General features: G+C 27.4%; 1 protein-coding gene across 1 annotated transcript in view; it reads right to left on the reverse strand.

The window, feature by feature from the left end:
• The window catches only part of LOC129961028 (putative polypeptide N-acetylgalactosaminyltransferase 10), a 295,335-nt gene that overhangs the window by 175,177 nt on the left and 101,740 nt on the right, over window positions 1-18,418 (reverse strand). Inside the window, exon 3 of the mRNA XM_056074820.1 lies at window positions 5,390-5,586. Coding sequence (XP_055930795.1) covers window positions 5,390-5,586 — 197 coding nt within the window. The remainder of the gene's footprint in view (window positions 1-5,389; window positions 5,587-18,418) is intronic.

Here is an 18,418-nt window from a genome sequence, read left to right on the forward strand (position 1 = left end):
CAAAGCCTGTAAAATAGGAATCAAAATTTTTCCAAAAGGAAATATTCAACAAACAGAACAGATGTTGAAATGCTCGTTATGAATTTTTCATGGATTTAAGAATTTTCAAAGAATTACAAATTTTTTGTGTGTTTAAAAACTGATGTCTGATGGTTATTTTCTTCAAAGAATTAATATTTAAAATTTCCATTTTTTTTTTTCAAATGATAAATTATTGAATAATGCATGTCGATACAAACATAAATTCATAGAAAAATTCATTTTCTTTACAATTCCCTTTCAGTTTGAAGAATTAGGCACCTTATTACTTTGCAAATCAAATCATGAGAAGCTCATCAATATTTTTAATTGTTCGTCTGTAATAAAAATTATAATAGCTAGCTTAATTTTAAAAGAGAAATCAATTTAGTTCACATAAAATTCAACAATAAGAGATTCTTAATGTCTATGAATAATTCAGTGTGTTTCAGAACAAAACAGACAAAGGGCATGCTTTTTTTAACTTTCAAAATGCATTTTAAAAGTAATTATTTGTGTTTGTGTTTAATAGGCATGATTGTATCAGGAAGATAATGGAGAAAATATTGAAATGAATAAATATTACAATGCTCTCCTTCGATTAAGGGTGGAAAATAAATGCTTTTTACTTGGCATAACCGTATAAAATTTGAATATTTAAATCTTAATTAGGTTTCATTGGAAGAAGGTCTTGTAAATATAAACTTTTAATATATTAATGATGAAAATTATATTTTCTTTCATTTTTTTTGGTAAATTCATATTTCAAACTTAATAAATTACAGCTCGAAAAAAATACATCAAAAAATTAATTTATTCATAATTAACAAAGATATAAGATAAATCTCTTCCTTTGAACTCAAGGATAATTTTTTCATTATTTAGTTCCCGTCCCACCAATGTTCTGAATAATTTTTGCTTTCTATTCTGATCTTGAGTCTTTCTTCTGCATTTTTTTTTTCTATTTTCAATTTTAAGAGATTTTTTTTTATTTCATTCAAGTTTCCGTTTCTTTGAAAGCCATCGCATTACGCGTGCTGATGCGGCAGGTTTCTTATAACCTTTTTTTATATTTCCCTAGTTTTTTTTTATTTTTTATTCCTTTCTCTTTTTTTATATATCCCAAATCCTTTGAGAGTTGGATTCTTTGCATTGCTCTTGGCGTTGCACGTGGATTTCTTATAAGAAAAGGATTTGAAGTGAGAATCCGAAAGAAATTTTAACGTTCCGGAAAAATCTTTATGCTTAGAAATCCGATTTTGCATTATATTATTTAATGCTTTGTTGCCATAACAGATGGATTGTGTCCATTACATTTTTTATAAATTTCTTCTTATTTTTATGGGCAACAAATTAATCGATAATTTTTCTCTCTTAACTACCATACATTGTATCCAAATATGTCCTCCATTTCTGTATGTTTTTCTTCGATAGAAAGAAAAGTTGTATGTACAATGTATTCAAACAAATAGAGACGATATCACTATGATTATTAAAAAATTAGAAGTTTCAAATACTTTACAATTATTTGCTGAAATATTTTGTTGATAATGCTTGTCGTTTTTGGGTCGTATTTTACTTCATATTAGTTTGCTACATTTCTTTAAGAATAATTAGTATCATTGCATACTTATTAGATGTATGCATGTTGAATATGGAATGACTGACGATTGTAATATTATTATTTTTCATTCTATATTTCTATATTATTACGAGTCAATACAAATGCTAAAATGAAAGATTATATGTACACTTTATTCAAACAATGAGAGTCGATATCACTGTGATTCTTATAAAATTAGAAGTTTCAAATGCATTACAATTATTTGCTGAAATATTTTGTTGATAATGCTTGTCGTTTTTGGGTCGTATTTTACTTCATATTAGTTTGCTACATTTCTTTAAGAATAATTAATATCATTGCATACTTATTAGATGTATGCAAGTTGAATATGGAATGACAGACGATTGTAATATTAGTGTTTTTCATTCTATATTTCCATATTATTACGAGTCAATACAAATGCTAAAATGAAAGATTATATGTGCACTGTATTCAAACAATGAGAGTCGATATTACTATGATTCTTATAAAATTGGAAGTTTCAAATTTTTTGCAGTTATTTGCTGAAATATTTTATTAATAATGTTTTTTGTTTTTGAATCGAATTTTACTTCATTTAAGTTTACTAAATTTCTTTAAGATTGTTAATATCATTGTGTCCTATTAATTGCATGCATATTAAATTTAGAGTGACTGACGACTGCAATATTTGTGTTTTTCATTTTATATTTCTATATCATGACGAGTTACAAATGAAAGTGAGATTAAAGCAAAGGATAATACTCAAAATATTTCACAAAATTTTGTGAAATTTTACATATAAAGTTAGTTTTAATTAGGCTTCACTGGAGAGAGATCTTGAAAATATAAATATATTTAAATAAAAACTATATTTTCCGGCTTTTTTCAGTAAATTTATGTTTCATACTTAATAAATTACAGCTGGAAAGTAATATATTCAAAAATTAATATTATGCATAATTGACAAAGAAATAATTTAAATCTGTTCCTTTCAACTCAAGGAAAATTTTAAAATAAGAATAAGAAGCAAATCTTATAACTTGAAAACGTATTGCGGTTATTTTTATTACTGGAGTTTTTAGTTAATGTTCTTTCACTTACCAACTTTGTAATCACAAGAAATGTTTGAAACTGCAACACTGTATTTGTATTTATATTAATTAAAACAAGAATGCCAATTTTTACTTATCTATATTTTAAATAAAATATTATTGACATCTTTACAAGTTGTTTTCTTATTTCAACATTAAATCCCCGTTTCAAAATAATCAAAAGATGGTTTAAGTCTTCAATAATTGAATTATTAGTTAAAGGTCATGATTAATGAATATTCCGTTTGATACATAAATTTGCTGTATGTATTGTTTCGTATTCTGAATCACTGTGCAAGGAATATAAAGTTAATAAGATTGGATTACGTAATATTAAATAACATGTCAATAACTTAGATCAACACTTCGACTTAAATTGATATATAAAGTTAAAAGATTGATCTGTCCTGAATTTCTGCTTTCTTATTTCTTTATAAAACATTCTTAATATTTTTTTCTTTATTTGAGAAATAGCTGTTTACTGGAATTTTAAATAAATTGTAATTCACACGGGAAAATAAGAAGTAAATGAAATTAGCATTTTAACCAAACATTCCAACTGGGATTGTATTTCTATTTCAATATATGCCTGTATTCATTTCTTTCCTAATAAATAATCAAAACATATCCTCGAAATAAATATGTATCAATATTTTTTTTTTACATTAATGTCGTCTAAGAGGTTAATTTTAATATTTATCTGCATCTTTTGGATACAAAAGGGTTAAAACACATGCAGAGCAACTAATGAATTTTTGATGGTAATAAATCTGATATAAATGTATGAATTTTTTATACTCGCATATTCATGTTTATTTATACATTTTTGTAAACAAAAGTAAACTGAGAAAATATAGTTCAAGACTATCTTATACACTTAATACTAAGAGATCTCAAAAAACTAAAAATATGAAGGAAAATTTTATTCAAAATATAAAATTCAGAAATCATAAAATATGTAATGCAATACAAAACAAAAAAAAATGTGAAAAATGTAGAAACAAATTATAATTTGATATAAGTAAAAATGAAACATTAGAAGTTAAAACGTTAATAATTATAATGATGCAATATAAAATTTAATAACAAAATAAAAATGAAAAAAAAAACAAAAAAAAAACATAAATTTAATTTTTTGGTCTTTTTTCAAAACTCTACTCTTTATGTCGAAAATATTTACATGTAATTTGCTTTTCCCCTTTTGATGAGATCTCCCTTTCTCTGAAATAAAAAAATGTTTTTTTGGTTAAATTCCAAAATTTATTTCTTCTCCTCCAAAATACCCAGATCAAATAGAAATTCGATTTTAGTTTGCTAAAATTCTAGTTATCTTTGTAGTAAAATTTGTGAGAATTTGAATTTACCTATCACAATTTAAAACTAACATCTATTGATGAAAAAATGGGCCCCAACTTTTATTTCAAAATTGATCCATGTTACGTTTTACCTTTAGCATCAACAAAGCTCTCCATTACAAGAGTGCAATCAATCACTGGGAATATCCATCCCACTGGCCTGTCTGTGTCACCAGTTGATCAAGATGACTCGCACAGAATAATCTGACCTCATAGATTGTAGGTGGGCCACATTATGGGAACTAAATAACTAATTATAGATTAAGTAGACAGGTTGTTTATAATCTATTTAATGAAACAACACAAAGGGCAATCTAAGCATGCATGTTTCGTTCATAAAGGTTTTAAATATGATTAAGGAAATTGATTTTATGATAAATTCCTCGTAAAATACTAAGAAATTGAAATTTTACAAAAAAGAAAAAAGTTAATTCATTAACTTATGAAATAAATTATTTTATACAGATATATAAAATCATTACCATTGGATAATGAATATTAGGCACTTGTAGCACAATTTCACTAAGTCTACTGAATGTTAAATCTGATTAAAAAGATTTCTTTCGGCCATTTGAATGTACCATTAAGTAGCTCAGATTTAAGAATGTCCTTGAAATGCATTTGTATAATCTGCATTGTAATAATTATGCTTATATGTAGATAAAACCATATTAAATTAAAGATAGAATATTTATTTTTTGAAAAAAAATGCTGTATATAACACTGGATTGACCGGAAAGAAATAAGTAGTAAGAAATACGAAATTTTATCTTGTTCACGCGTTATTAGATGTGAAATTTTATTATTTTAATTGAATAGAACATTATGATTTTACTATAAAATATATTTGTATAATTCTTTGTAAATATATTTGCATATAACTAAGTTTAACATTAGGTTAAAATATTAATTTTTTCACTTGTGATAATGCAACTAAAACCTAAATACTTTTTGTTTATCTCGGTTTATTGCAGGTTCCAATTTATTATTTTTCGACACAACAGTATTTTTAAAAATACAGATTTCAATAAAGAAAGATTTATATATAACTTAGAAAAAATTCAGGCAATTCGTTTATCAAAAATAAAAATATCAACATTTAAAGTATATATTTAGGTATACGTATACACTAGAAAATTCTTAAAGATTTCTGTCAGTTTTGAAAAATATCTTTAAAAATATTAAACTCAATGAACGAATATTTTATCTACCAAAACTCAAATATTCAAAACTAGTTTCATTTAATATGATTTATTTCTATTAGAAATCCAATCTCTTATCTTATAATAATCCGAAAAAAACTTCAGCTGAAATATGTATTTCCACTTTTATGTTTTTACCTTGAATGTCTGATGTCCGGCAAAGTCCTGTTCAAGGAGATAAAATCGCTGACCAAGGCGTTAAAGCCATTTTCTTTATACAGTTCTTCTTTTGTTTTCTCCAATCCTGGGGGTAGATAGAAAGCAGAGCCTTTTTCACCTGGGCCATGGGGGATTACTACGCTAGTTGCCTCGTACCACGATTTCTTCAGAGGTTCCTATGTGATCGTAAAAAGAGAAAGGGGAAATAAGCAAGCGCCATAAAAAAAGATAAATAACGCTCTAAAGAAAACTTTGCAAAACTCGTGTTACTCTACTTAATTCGTCAATTTAAAATTCAACATTTTGGAATTACATTCAGTTTGTGGTAGAATTGGCTCAAATCTCCAAATTGATTAGATCTCTGAGTAAAAGAGAGTATGAAAAATGATATTTGTTAGTTGAAACAAAATACTATTAACATGCTTTTTCTCATGGTTTTATAAATAAAAATGCTGTTACTTTTTTATTTATTTATAATGGTCCTTAGAATATTTTCAACATCTGACATGGACTATTTCAAATATTAGTTATTACACAACATGTATTATTTGCTAAAGTGAATTTTACAATAAAAAAGCAGTCTATGAAATAGAACTCCTTAATAATTTAGAATTTATAACATTCTGAAAAATGGTATGTATATCTGTGAACTTAAAATAATATTCCATTGAATGTTGTATATGGTATATATTGACGAGCACGAGTAATTTGATTATTTCATTAATTTGGTCATATCTTTTACATTATAAGTAAAAATAAAATGTATTCCATTTATATATTTCACTATTGTATGGGCTAAAGTAAATATAAAAAAAAATATTTCTGACTATCTCTGTATATTTTTCTTTGTTCAGTTACCATTACAATAAACGAAGTCAACAAACAACGTTATTTAATATCTTGCCACAGGAATTGCTTATGATTGGCAATTTTCATTACAACATTGCATACAAGATATTAAAGGTAGAATATAATTCTTCAGTAGCTTACATAAAGCTGCTTAGATGAAGCTGTTTTATCTGTTATTTGAGGACAACTTTTTCAATATTCAATAAAAAAATATTCATTATTGTATTTTTGTCATAGGCTCACTAGCAATATAGTTAGCCGTTTTCTTCATAAATGCTAACAATGGGCTGGAAATAATTAAAGAAAACCTGAAACTTTGATAAGTTTTTAAATTTCATTTTTGATTTCTTCGCTGATGAAAAGTAAATGATGGTTCATGGTTGATTCCGATTATGCATGTTTTTATAGTCTTCGCTATAGGAGAAGATATGTATAAACACTTATGCTGCTGCTTCAAAAAATATTACAAATTTTCATGGAAACGGAAATCATGGAAATCTTACAATCACCCTCTTAAATGCTCTAGTAGATGTGATTACATGTTGATGCACCACATCGTTTTAAATTTTCAATTTTTGGAAGATTGTGGTGATCAAAATTTGAAACACTATCATGGACAAGAATGCTTATAGTTTGTGCTTTGACAAACTGAAGTCATTTTTAGAAATCCAGTTCATAAAATGACACTTGGCCATATTCTATTGACCATTTTTAGAAATATTCAAAATGGAGATAAAATTTAAAATGTATGAGCATCATTTTTTTCATAGATGTCATAGAATTGAACATCATTTCTAGAGACGAGCTTCACTTTTGATTGCATGGTGACATCAATGCGCAAAACAGTTGTATCTGGGCGACATCAAACCCTCGTAAAACGCGATCAAACCACTACATTATCCTAATGTGACTGTTTGGTGTGGTTTCGCCGTGTCCTTCAATCCGGGCCCTTTCTTTTTTGAACAGCATTGTCCTGTATTTGGTTGAAAAAGCAGTTCCGTCACCGCGGAATGGTATCTCAAGCTTTTGCGAAGCTATATTGTGCTTGCAGCAAAGATGTGGTTTCAGCAAAGACGTGCGTTATCTGGCTTCACCTTCTTGCAAGATAGTTCCCTGTCTCACGTTGCTCTTTCCGTCAAGACGTTCCTTCTGGAAAGTTCAACAAAGGGGCGAGTGATAAGTAAAGGATGTAAGATTAAGTGGCCCTCATGATCGCCATGCCTTACTCCAGTGGACTTTTGGTTGCAGGGATACCTAAAATATCGTATCTACCGGGACTCTCCAATCACTTTGGTGGAACTGAAAGATGCCTTTCGACGGGTCGTTGGTGGCATTGATACGAACATTAGTATGTCCGAATCGAATATCTGTAGTTTCCCGTCTCGCTTGCTTAATACCTTGTGATGGCGGTCTTGTTGAACACCTTTTACTTTAAAATAAAAAGCGCTGTGTTAATTTAATGTGCTCTGGTTTCCTGATTTGCATAAATCATCTCAGTATGGCGTGTGAGCGCCATCAGTCGGTTATTTTTTAAATTATTTTTGAAAGAGGAAAAAAAAATCTAAAATCTCTTTGAAAATATTCCCTCAGACCTTATTTTTTTTATCATTACTTTTCTTGTTATGATGTTTTGTAGTTTGCACGAAATTCTGGCACACTCTGTATTTAGTTTAATTTGAAAAGAACCAAAATATAAAATTAATACTTCCCCCTATCTAGTTAAAACTTTTGTGACCCAGTTGCAGGTATAATAAGAAAGGCGATGCAATTGATAGAAAATTCAGCCCTAGAAGAATGAGACTATATCTTTTAAGAAGATTATGGAGACAAGCTGAAATTTATGTTTTGATTTTAAAATCCCCTCTATTTGAGTAAACTAATTCGATATTAATCAAAGTTCTTTTTTTAAATAAAAATTTGAAATGTTTAGCAACTAATCTGATTAAATTTTATAGACGGAATAGACTATCGAATGTAATCAGATTACAACAAACTGCAGAGACTTAAACACTTCTTTAACTATCAAAATTTTGTACTTTCTTTTCTATTTTTATTGTGTAAGAAACTGATAAAGCTTCTCTTCTTTTAATTTTAAGATTCATATACCCCGAATCGAGGAAAATTTAATTTCAAATTCATTTTTACTGATAAAATTTTGGAACTTAAAAATATGTAATTATATTAAGTAATCGTTACAACGAAACCTCTATATGTGCCACGAGATCTGAATATACCATGAAAGGTAATAAAGCAGAAAAGTTTCCTATTTCTTTCCAAAATATAACAAAAGAAAATCCTTGACAGGGATAATAAAATCCTTCGTTCTATTTTTGTGAAATGCAGCAGAAACAGTCATATTTACTTGACTATTGCCGGAGAAATATGACATGATTCTTGAATTTATATATATTCCTGGATCACCATTAAATTATGTCATGAAGGTAATAAGTATATCCTGATATATAATATAAATAGTATACAATTAAAATTGTTCAATATTTTTATAAATTTTAACCCCTTCAGACTTGGTATTTGGCATACGGGACATCAAGTTTGAACAACTACTAATTAATATACTAAATATAAAAAAAAAATGTTTAAATATTCCATAATCCCTGCTAAAGGGGTTAAAAAGGGCACGCGTGCACTTTTTATGCAATTCATAGAATTATCAAAAATAAATTCTATGCATTGTTAGAATCTTTCAGCATTCTCACATAAATTTAATTAGAATAATTTAAAGGAAACTTTTTAGATTGAGAATCGAATATATATTGAGAAATTAAACGCAAGGTTATTACTGCTAAGCATACATGTGCTAAATGTGTAATGGAATATTGAGAACAAATCAATCCATGTAATCGTATACTAATTGCATCTGCTTTAATATTTGCATTTCAAATGATTACTCTAGAATGTATGCATTGAGTGTGTAATTAAAGTAGGTGATATTCAAACGTTATAATTTCAATAAGATACTGGAACTTTTAAATATTTATTTTTTTAGCTCATTTTATAACTTATTCCATTATTCTAGGTAATTTAAATTGAAATTATATATAGGATTGAAATATATTTTGTGGAGTATGAAGAAATTACAGGATTCACTTAATTACGCATCAAATGAGAAAACAAAAATATTTTAAATTCTGGTGAAATTTTCATGATCGTAATTTTTCGATAAAGGATTTGTTGATTTGTAAGATCAAGAAATTTCATTTTCATTTCCAAATGTTATGTTATTTTCTAAAATATTCATTATTATTTTCTTGGCTTATAATTCAAGCAATGGAAAAGCTGAATTATGAAATATAAATTACACAAAATATTACAAATTTTGTACATTAATTTAAGCACTAAGGTTTAGGAAAATTATTAAGAATAAATCATAGCAGCAGTTCAATGTAAATAAATGTTGTTGTTTTTTCAAATCTTAAGCATATATGAACAAATATCTTTTGCGATTTCAACTTATATAATATAACTATTAAAATGAATTTATGTAATAATTGGAATTTTTATGAATGTATGTTATAGAGAAATGAAGCAAATAATGAAAAAAAGCAGATATGTTTTAAGTATGATTCATAGTTTGAATTATCCATAATTTATACTCGAATTATTAAAAAAGTTAATTATTTTTGTGAAAAAAATATTCATTAAAATTTTATAAGCGGATAAAAAATACTAGTTATGGAGAAATGAAATTGAATTCAATTTGGTTTGCTTGGGATAGAAATTTTAAATGAACTTCATTACAGATAGGCATAATGCAACGCTCAAAAAAAGTCTGAAATCCGTTTCATTATTATTCATTTAAAGAAATATCTTAATGCTAAGTCACTTACAAGCACACATCACTATTTTTTATATTTTTTCATGAATTAAAAAAAAACCTGTATAAAATTTAATTATTTTTTAGAAATTAATTATTTTTGAGAAAAAAATATCCATTGAAATTTTACAGGCGGTTGAAAAGGGAAACTAGTTATGGAGTAATGAAATTGAAACGAATTCGAATACTGATAAGCATAATGCAATGTTTAAAAAAAGTCTTAAATCCGTTTCATTACTATTCATTTAAAGAAACATCTTAATGCTAAGTCACTTGCAAGCACACATCACTCGTTTTTATACTATTCCATGAATTAATTTTTTTTTTTTTTTTTTGCAGAATGGATAAAGAAAATGCATGGTGTTCTTAAAATTTCTTTCAAAATTCTGACATATTATGCATTACTATGCAAAATATAGCTTAAGACGGAAACGAAGTTTCTGATCAGATTATTTTTAATGCACGTCTAAAGCAAATCGACACAACTTTAAAAAAAAATCATATATTTATATCGATTGATTATTTTTATATTATTTGCAAGTATTAATAGTTATATTTCGCAAGTTTTCTTTTAAAAAATTATGGTTATGCATCCTTATTTGATATTCATTTTTTCCTTCTTTTTTTGGGGTGGGGTGGGGGGATACGATATTCGATATTTTTTGTCATAGATTATTTAGAATAGCAAAATAAATTTCATTATAGAAATATTTATTATGAAGAAGAATTTTTGCGAATGTGACATTTTTTGTGAAAAAGGATCGTGAAATGAAAATGGAATAAAATAAAAAATGATAAAACAACAGTGTTTGAAAAATTTCCCTTTTACTTTTTAATATTGGAAAAAAAAATGTTTCATTTTATGATTTTCCGCAATTTTTTTTCCCGTATTGCTCGAAAACTGTAATTAAGATTTGTTTTGTTTTATAATGCACGTATTATTTTCGAAATATTTATGTTAAATAAAAAATCTAACGATAAAAATTAATACCTCTGTTGGAAAAAAAATATAGTTTGGTACAGCAAATTAACTTTTTTTATCCTTTTATGCAATTTATAAATAATTTATTACATAATCTGGGATCATTAGGGATTTATTTTTTCATTATTTTAGAATTATTTCGTCTGATTTTGATTATTTATCATGTATTGGATCTATGAAAAGGATTCCAGTATGCTTAGAGATTTTAACATGAAGCCAGTTTAAACGAATCTATTTGAATGAATGTATTAATGTATTTTTTAGTACAATTTTAAATTAATTAAATTTACAACGTGAATATGGTTTACACTTCTGCATATAACACAAAATATAAAGATATTTAATTTCTAATTTTTTAGGAAAATATGATAATAAAACTGCTTATCATAAGAAATAATTACTACATACAAATACGAAATGAAGCCAAAGAGACAAGTTCAAGAATTGCTGCTCTTATTTATAACTTAGAAGGACATATGATTATAAGATACTGCAGAATGTAGAAACTCATTATAATTTTCATTAGATGCTACAGAATCAGTTTCACATGAAATCCACAGCGTCTGTTGAATTGTAATATGTATGAGTGTAATACAAGACGTATGAGAGACGTTATATGACGTAAGATATTACTATCGAGGGAATTCTATGCCTTAAGCTGAATTTTATGAGGCCCAACGATCGATGTTACAGGAAAGCCTCAACGGTTATCAAGCGATAAATCATTGAACAGTGAGGTAATTTAGGGCTTTAAAGGGAAATCGTTCTTGAATACATCGCGTTTGAATACATCAGTTTTGACCTCCCCCCCCAAAAAAAAATCAAATAAACTTCACCGATATTTTTTCAAAAAATTTGGATTCTAGGCCAAAAGCTCAAATATATACCAAAGTTTAATTTCATTTACATTTTTAATATGCATTTTAATTCAAACATGTAAAAGAATTTTAAAAGAAACGTCAAAATATCTTCTTTTAAATAAGTCCTATAATTTTTTTTCTCCGTTGACATGTCAAAATTAAATGTAATGAAAATTGGGAATACAAAGGCTAGATATTTCTTTTCGAATAAGTTACGTAATTGGTTTTCATTCTTTTTGAAACATTTCAAAATCAAAATTCCCTGCCGAAAATAATTTCTTTGTTCGTTTATAAATTTTATGAGCTAAAATAATCATGCATATTGTAAAGTAAAATTTTTATGAAGCGATAAATAATAGGGTAATTTGCAGTTTTAGGCGAAAAATATCTTTGAAAACTTATTTGCCCACTTATTTTCCGATTCCTATTCGTTTAAAAAGGAAAAATACAATATTGAATTTAAAAAATGTATTTTTAGAGATTTAAATATCTGTGAAAAAGAGCGTGAGTAACATATAAAATACGTTTTACTTTTGTGTACTTCGGAAAGAGAATTAGAATACAAAGACAAAATATAAAGGTATCTCAGCACCAAGATTATTAATTTCTAGGATAAAATATATCTAAATGACTCGAAATCCCACAGCGAGTATGCGTCGGAAATACTTACAAGACACGTTAGATGTCGTTGCACTTGTACGGGAATCCCACGCTTTCCCTAAGAGAATCATCATTTTTTCATTTCATAACAAAATTGAATTATCGTTACCAATGAAGTCCTAGCACAATTCATCAAAACTAAAACTTGGATCCAATATGCAGAAAAAAAGTCTTTTCTTCTACCACATATGCATATCAGTATTTCAATCACTAACTTTAAGATTTTTATAATTTTTAAATAAAAGACTATATTTTCACATTCACTTATCCGTTTTCATTTTTTCTCTGTTGAGAATACAAGTATGTGGTGTAAATATCGGGTCTGCTGACACCGATTGCGATGTCATTGCAACGTCATTCGTTGTGATCACGTTCTCTGTTCAATGTGAATAACTGTGACATCATTGCTTATGGTCACTGAATTTTCTATGAAATACAGAAATGAAGATTCTCTTAGGGATCACTCGGAAATTTTGCTCACCTGCAATACCATCCACCGCATCTGTCAAGCATTTCAGACACAGCATTGCTATGTGATTGTCTGTCATACCCAAATGTTCCTAAATGCTGGTAACCCTAGTGCTGAGACACCCATTATATTAAGGGACAAGTTTTATAATTTATGTTCTTCTTTTCTTTAATATCGAGTAATACGTGTTGTCATCAATAGACGGTTAGTCTATTACATGTCTATACGTGTTCTCATCAATAGATCTAAATATCAAGTAGACAGTACTCTGCCTGAAGCTATGCATTCAAAACGGCAGGTATCTTTAATTTATTTTAATTTACAGGCATCTTTAATCTAATTTATTTTTACATGTATATGCATCAAATGGAAGTTAGAAGCTTTAAGGAAATGATATTTTTGAATGTGTTTTCAAATGTTTAATTTCTTCACAATCTCTTCAGTAAGAATAAAAACAGGAAAAGTTTGATATTTATTAGAAAATTCCCACTTTCAAAAGCACAAATGTGTGCAAACGTTTCATTTAATCTTAATTTAAATCTGACCTTAAATAGTATTTCATTAGTAAAACCTCTTTCTAAAATTTAGAACAAGACTAAAATAATACAAAGAAAAGACATTTCTATCGTAATTAGTTGCATTGTTTGTTACTTAATTTATTTTCACATTTCAAACCTGAAATAGGACATAAGCAAAGAATAATAATTTAAGCTGAATTTAAAGAAATTAAACTATCCATATACAAAGGAAGCACAATTGTTAGCAATAAAAACAATTAAATATGGTAATTTAGAATATTTAATAGAATTTGTAATGTGAATAGATCTTTATATATTCAATCCGTGTTTCTTATCGACTCAACCAGATCTACTACTTTTTTTTAAAAACGTCAGTTCCCAAAGATTCACATATGTGCAAAATTATCATTTAATTAACATTTAAAACATGCTCCCTAATTTTGCCCTTCTGGAAGAAAATTAAAATAAAAAGACGGAACATTCCTTCTGAAATAAATTTCACACTTTGTGAATTTCTTTTCTTTATGCATTTCAAAATCAAAGTCCAATTAAGAACATCTTTAGGAGGTATTTGATTAAAATTATTCTAAGGTGGCTGAAAGAAAGCATGACATTCCAATCTTTACTGGTTTTAAGTTTTGCCAGGATGGTATTAACTCCAATAAAATTCACAATAGGTTCCTGGGGGCATGAAAAAAATAAATCTAAAATTTTCCCAACCTTTTTTTAATGACCTGTAGCTAATCAAATTATTCTTCCATTTAATGTTAAAACAGCGTTTCGTACAGCCGTTGAAAAAAAAAAAAAAAAAAAAAGAGAAACACGAAAAATTTCTTTTCATTTTTTTTTCTTTCTTTTGAATACCTAAATGAAACACAGAGGTGGAAGTGATTCATAAATTGTATCTCGTGCCATTTCTTTTTTTAGTCTTTTCCAATTGTTTCTTCAAAGGAAAGAGGATGAAAGACGCGGTGCAAATGGAAGGGAAAAAAAGTCGTTCCACGTATAAAAGGGCGTAGCAGCGCTTATGAATTTTCTGCTGTTTTTGATAACATTACTTATTTAATGCTTCTTTTTATACTCATTCAGGGAAATTAAGAATTGCGAGAGATTGATTAGATTTTACTGTGGTTTTTCTCTGCTTTCGATTAAAGCAGAGTTATATATATATAACTTGCAGAAGAAAGGGATTTTAGTGAAGCCCAGTTAGGAAATATTGGAGAACCAGACGAGGAGAGATTTCAGATGAAGATATACAGATATTAAAATTGAAAGATAAATCAATTTCCATAATTCCTTCGGGTGTTTTTATGAAGTCGTTTCTTCTGTAATATTGCTACTTTTAGCTTGACAAAATACATCGCGTGCTTTCAAGACTATATTGCATCTCATGAGTTTCCAGTGGGTCTGTCTTTCTAATCAAAATGAAAGGAAGAAATTAAAAAAGTAGCATTTTTGGGATGCATTTTAAGATTAGGTTTCAGTTTGTTGAGAATAATGAATTAGACCACATTAAAAATTCATGAAAGATGGATAGAAGATAGATGAAATGAATGAAAGATCCATGACAATGATTGGCTCCTAATAGTGTTAAATTTGTTGAAAATTATGTAATTTCATATAGATTCTGCACAATTATAATTTTTTTATGATTGCATATCACATGTTCCTTAGAACTTCAGCATTTGAAACTTCAAAAGATTCTTAATAATTCACCAATATTTCAATTTTTTTATAATTATATTGAGATTGTATACTATTTATGATACTTAAAATGATTTATTTGAACTGAATACAGCGAAGAAATAATTAATATATATATATTGATTAATATATATATTAAATAATATATATATGAAGTAATATATATATTAATTAATATATATTTTAATTATTTGGCGTTAATATAATTTATACATAAATGTAAATTATATTAAAACCGGTGTTTTTTCAATAAAATTAAATTTTAAGCTACAATTTATTATTTGGAAAATTCTAAAATAAAACATAATTTTCTGGTAGATATCTATTGGAAAGTCTTTCAGGTAATGGATATCCAACAAAAGTTATAAAATAAAGTAAAACATCACACTTAGAGCTCCCATACATATCATTTTTCATACAAATATATGTTTTAGCTATAAAAGCAATATTTGCTTCGAAGTACAAAAATATGATAGATATCTGGAAAATTCTTAGGTAGCAAATTCATGCTGCAATAAAGTTTGTTTGGAACAAAGAAGGAATGGAACTACAGAAAACATAAGAATAAAATTTATAAATGTAACTTATAATTAATAGAGAGAAATCTTAAATAACTCCTCTTAAGCTCTTCATATTAGCATATTAATATATTCTACTACAGGAGAAGCTAAAAAAACTTGAAATATAAGCATTACTCATTATATCAGCAAAAATTAAGATATGATCTTACGTATTACATATTTTCTTTCTGTAGGGACGTTTTGCAGAGGTCATATATTTTAAAATAAAATATACCTTCTCTTGTACTTTGTGATATTTATCATTTTATGCTACATTCTGATCCATAAAGCTTGCATGAAAGCAATACCATTTCTTTCAAAATTTTGCTGTATCGCCTTAAAAGAAGCGCACGTTTTTTCAGTGGTTCATTAATGGTGTCTGCATATTGTAAATGATTTGTCTACTTTTGTGAATCATGCATGTGATCAAGTGAACTCCAGAGGGAGAATTATGGTAATCATGAGTTCCGAATGTTATTGATCTCCTGGATCAGTGCAATTCCCAACGCCATGTATTATTTAAAGTACTTTTGTTTTCATATGCAAAAAGTTCCGAATTGATTCGAAAAATTGATGTGAAAAGTGAACAATAAAAAGAAAAATGGGCTCATGTTGGATATTCTGATTCGAATTTTTATTCCTTAGAAAATAAAAGCATCGTCTCGTTCTATTCACCAGCTGAAACTGCAAAGGTCTGCTTATCGAACTTTCTTTTACAAATCAAATTTTAAAGTGTTATGATATTTTCTTTACCAAATCCTTTTAAATAGTTTAGAGTCTTAGAGTAAATTAATTTCCATATTGATAGATCCCAATCAAGAATTTCGGAATCTATCAGTTCTCAATTACTTCTACGTTTCAGCATGATTCAGCAATTTATCCTGTTTCTGATTAATATCGGAGTAAGTCTGTAATCAAAAACGTTCATTAAGTCAAATTATTGAACTTTTAATATATTGTCATTTATAGTTTTTTCTTATTAAGTTTGATGTATGATATTTTTTAAACATATACATAAATTGTGATTTTTACACAAGAATAAAAACAAATTAATTAAATTCAATGTGAGTAGCAGAAGAGCGAAAAAAAGGCGATTTGAAGAATCGAGTCTGTAAAAACAAAATTATTTGGTAATTAAAGGCTTTTAAAGAAAGAGAGACTTAATGACTTTATATGGATTTATCTTCGTTAAATAGAAATGTGACTTTTTACACAAAAATCGCATTTATATCTAACGAAGATAAATAGAAATGTGACTTTTTACTCTGATCTTAAGGAGAGGCTCGCTATTTGAGTTGCTAGATTGCATGATTTTCTCATCTATTGAATACCACTCCAAGCAAGTGCATTTAATATTAAATCAAAGTTTCTTTTATCTTTAAATAATATAGTTATTTTAGATTTAACAATTTTGCATGCATATTAACCCTTAACTCGGGAGGTGAAATTTTAGGACTTAACTGGGGAGGTGCGGTCTACGAGACAGCATTTCATTTAGACTCAAATTAAATTTTCTAATGAATATATTAGTATGAAAAACTGCCAATATATTTTGCAGATATTTTTCTTGATATATAGATATGTTTTAGAAATTTTTCAAAATATATTATCATTGAAAAAAGTAAATGCGTTGGAATATATATTTTCTTCTCAAATTACATGTTAGGATAAATGATATTTTTGAAAAAATATATTATATCTTTCTTTTTGAATCATATTTACTTTTACTGTATACGAAGGTATATAGAAGACAATATAATGTAAATTACATTTAATTATATGAAGAAAAAAAAATTGACAATGGGGAAAATTGGCCCTTTTTTTATCGGCTTGTGTGACTTTCATAGCACGGTTTTCTATGGCATTTTAAAAATACAGGTTAAGAACTAGTATAAAAATCAATCTATAAATTATGTATATATATCTCTTGGTATATTAATATATTTTATAATTTTTTCATAATACATTATCAGTAGAAAAATTGATTATGTTTGAACATATATATCAAAATCAGTGCAATGCGAACTTTCATCGAAAAACTCTTCTGTACAATTATCCTTATCACGAAAATCACTTTCTGCTTCATTTAAAAGTATCTGGAGCACTGCTTCATAATAAGATCAGTAAACTGGATGATATTTCGGGCCCAAAGTTTTAGCGCCATCTGCTAAGCCTTGTTTATCATTGGGACACTAACAGAGAGATGCGCTCTTAGAGACCGCGATCGAAGAAATAACTGAATTATTTTAAAAAGCATCCGCTGAAATCGGTTGAAAAAGTGCATGTGTATTGAAGGTCACAAAACAGGAAGCTACAGGATCAATCCATTCAATTGAGCTAAAAATAGAATAGGGGTGATGGAAAATCCATCGCTAGCGGTCTCACAGACCGCCCGTCCTCAGTTAAGGGTTAAATCATAACAACATTTAATATCGTAGTTAATCATTACAATATGCTAAACCGTTATTCTAAACAATCAGTTATTAAAATACAGTTCCAAAGGTGCAAGGTTAAAATGATTATCGAATGAGTTTCACATCTTTGGGTAAAAAGTAAGATCTTAAAATTAGT

This window comes from Argiope bruennichi, chromosome X2, assembly GCF_947563725.1.
Source record: "Argiope bruennichi chromosome X2, qqArgBrue1.1, whole genome shotgun sequence".
NCBI lineage: Eukaryota > Metazoa > Arthropoda > Arachnida > Araneae > Araneidae > Argiope > Argiope bruennichi.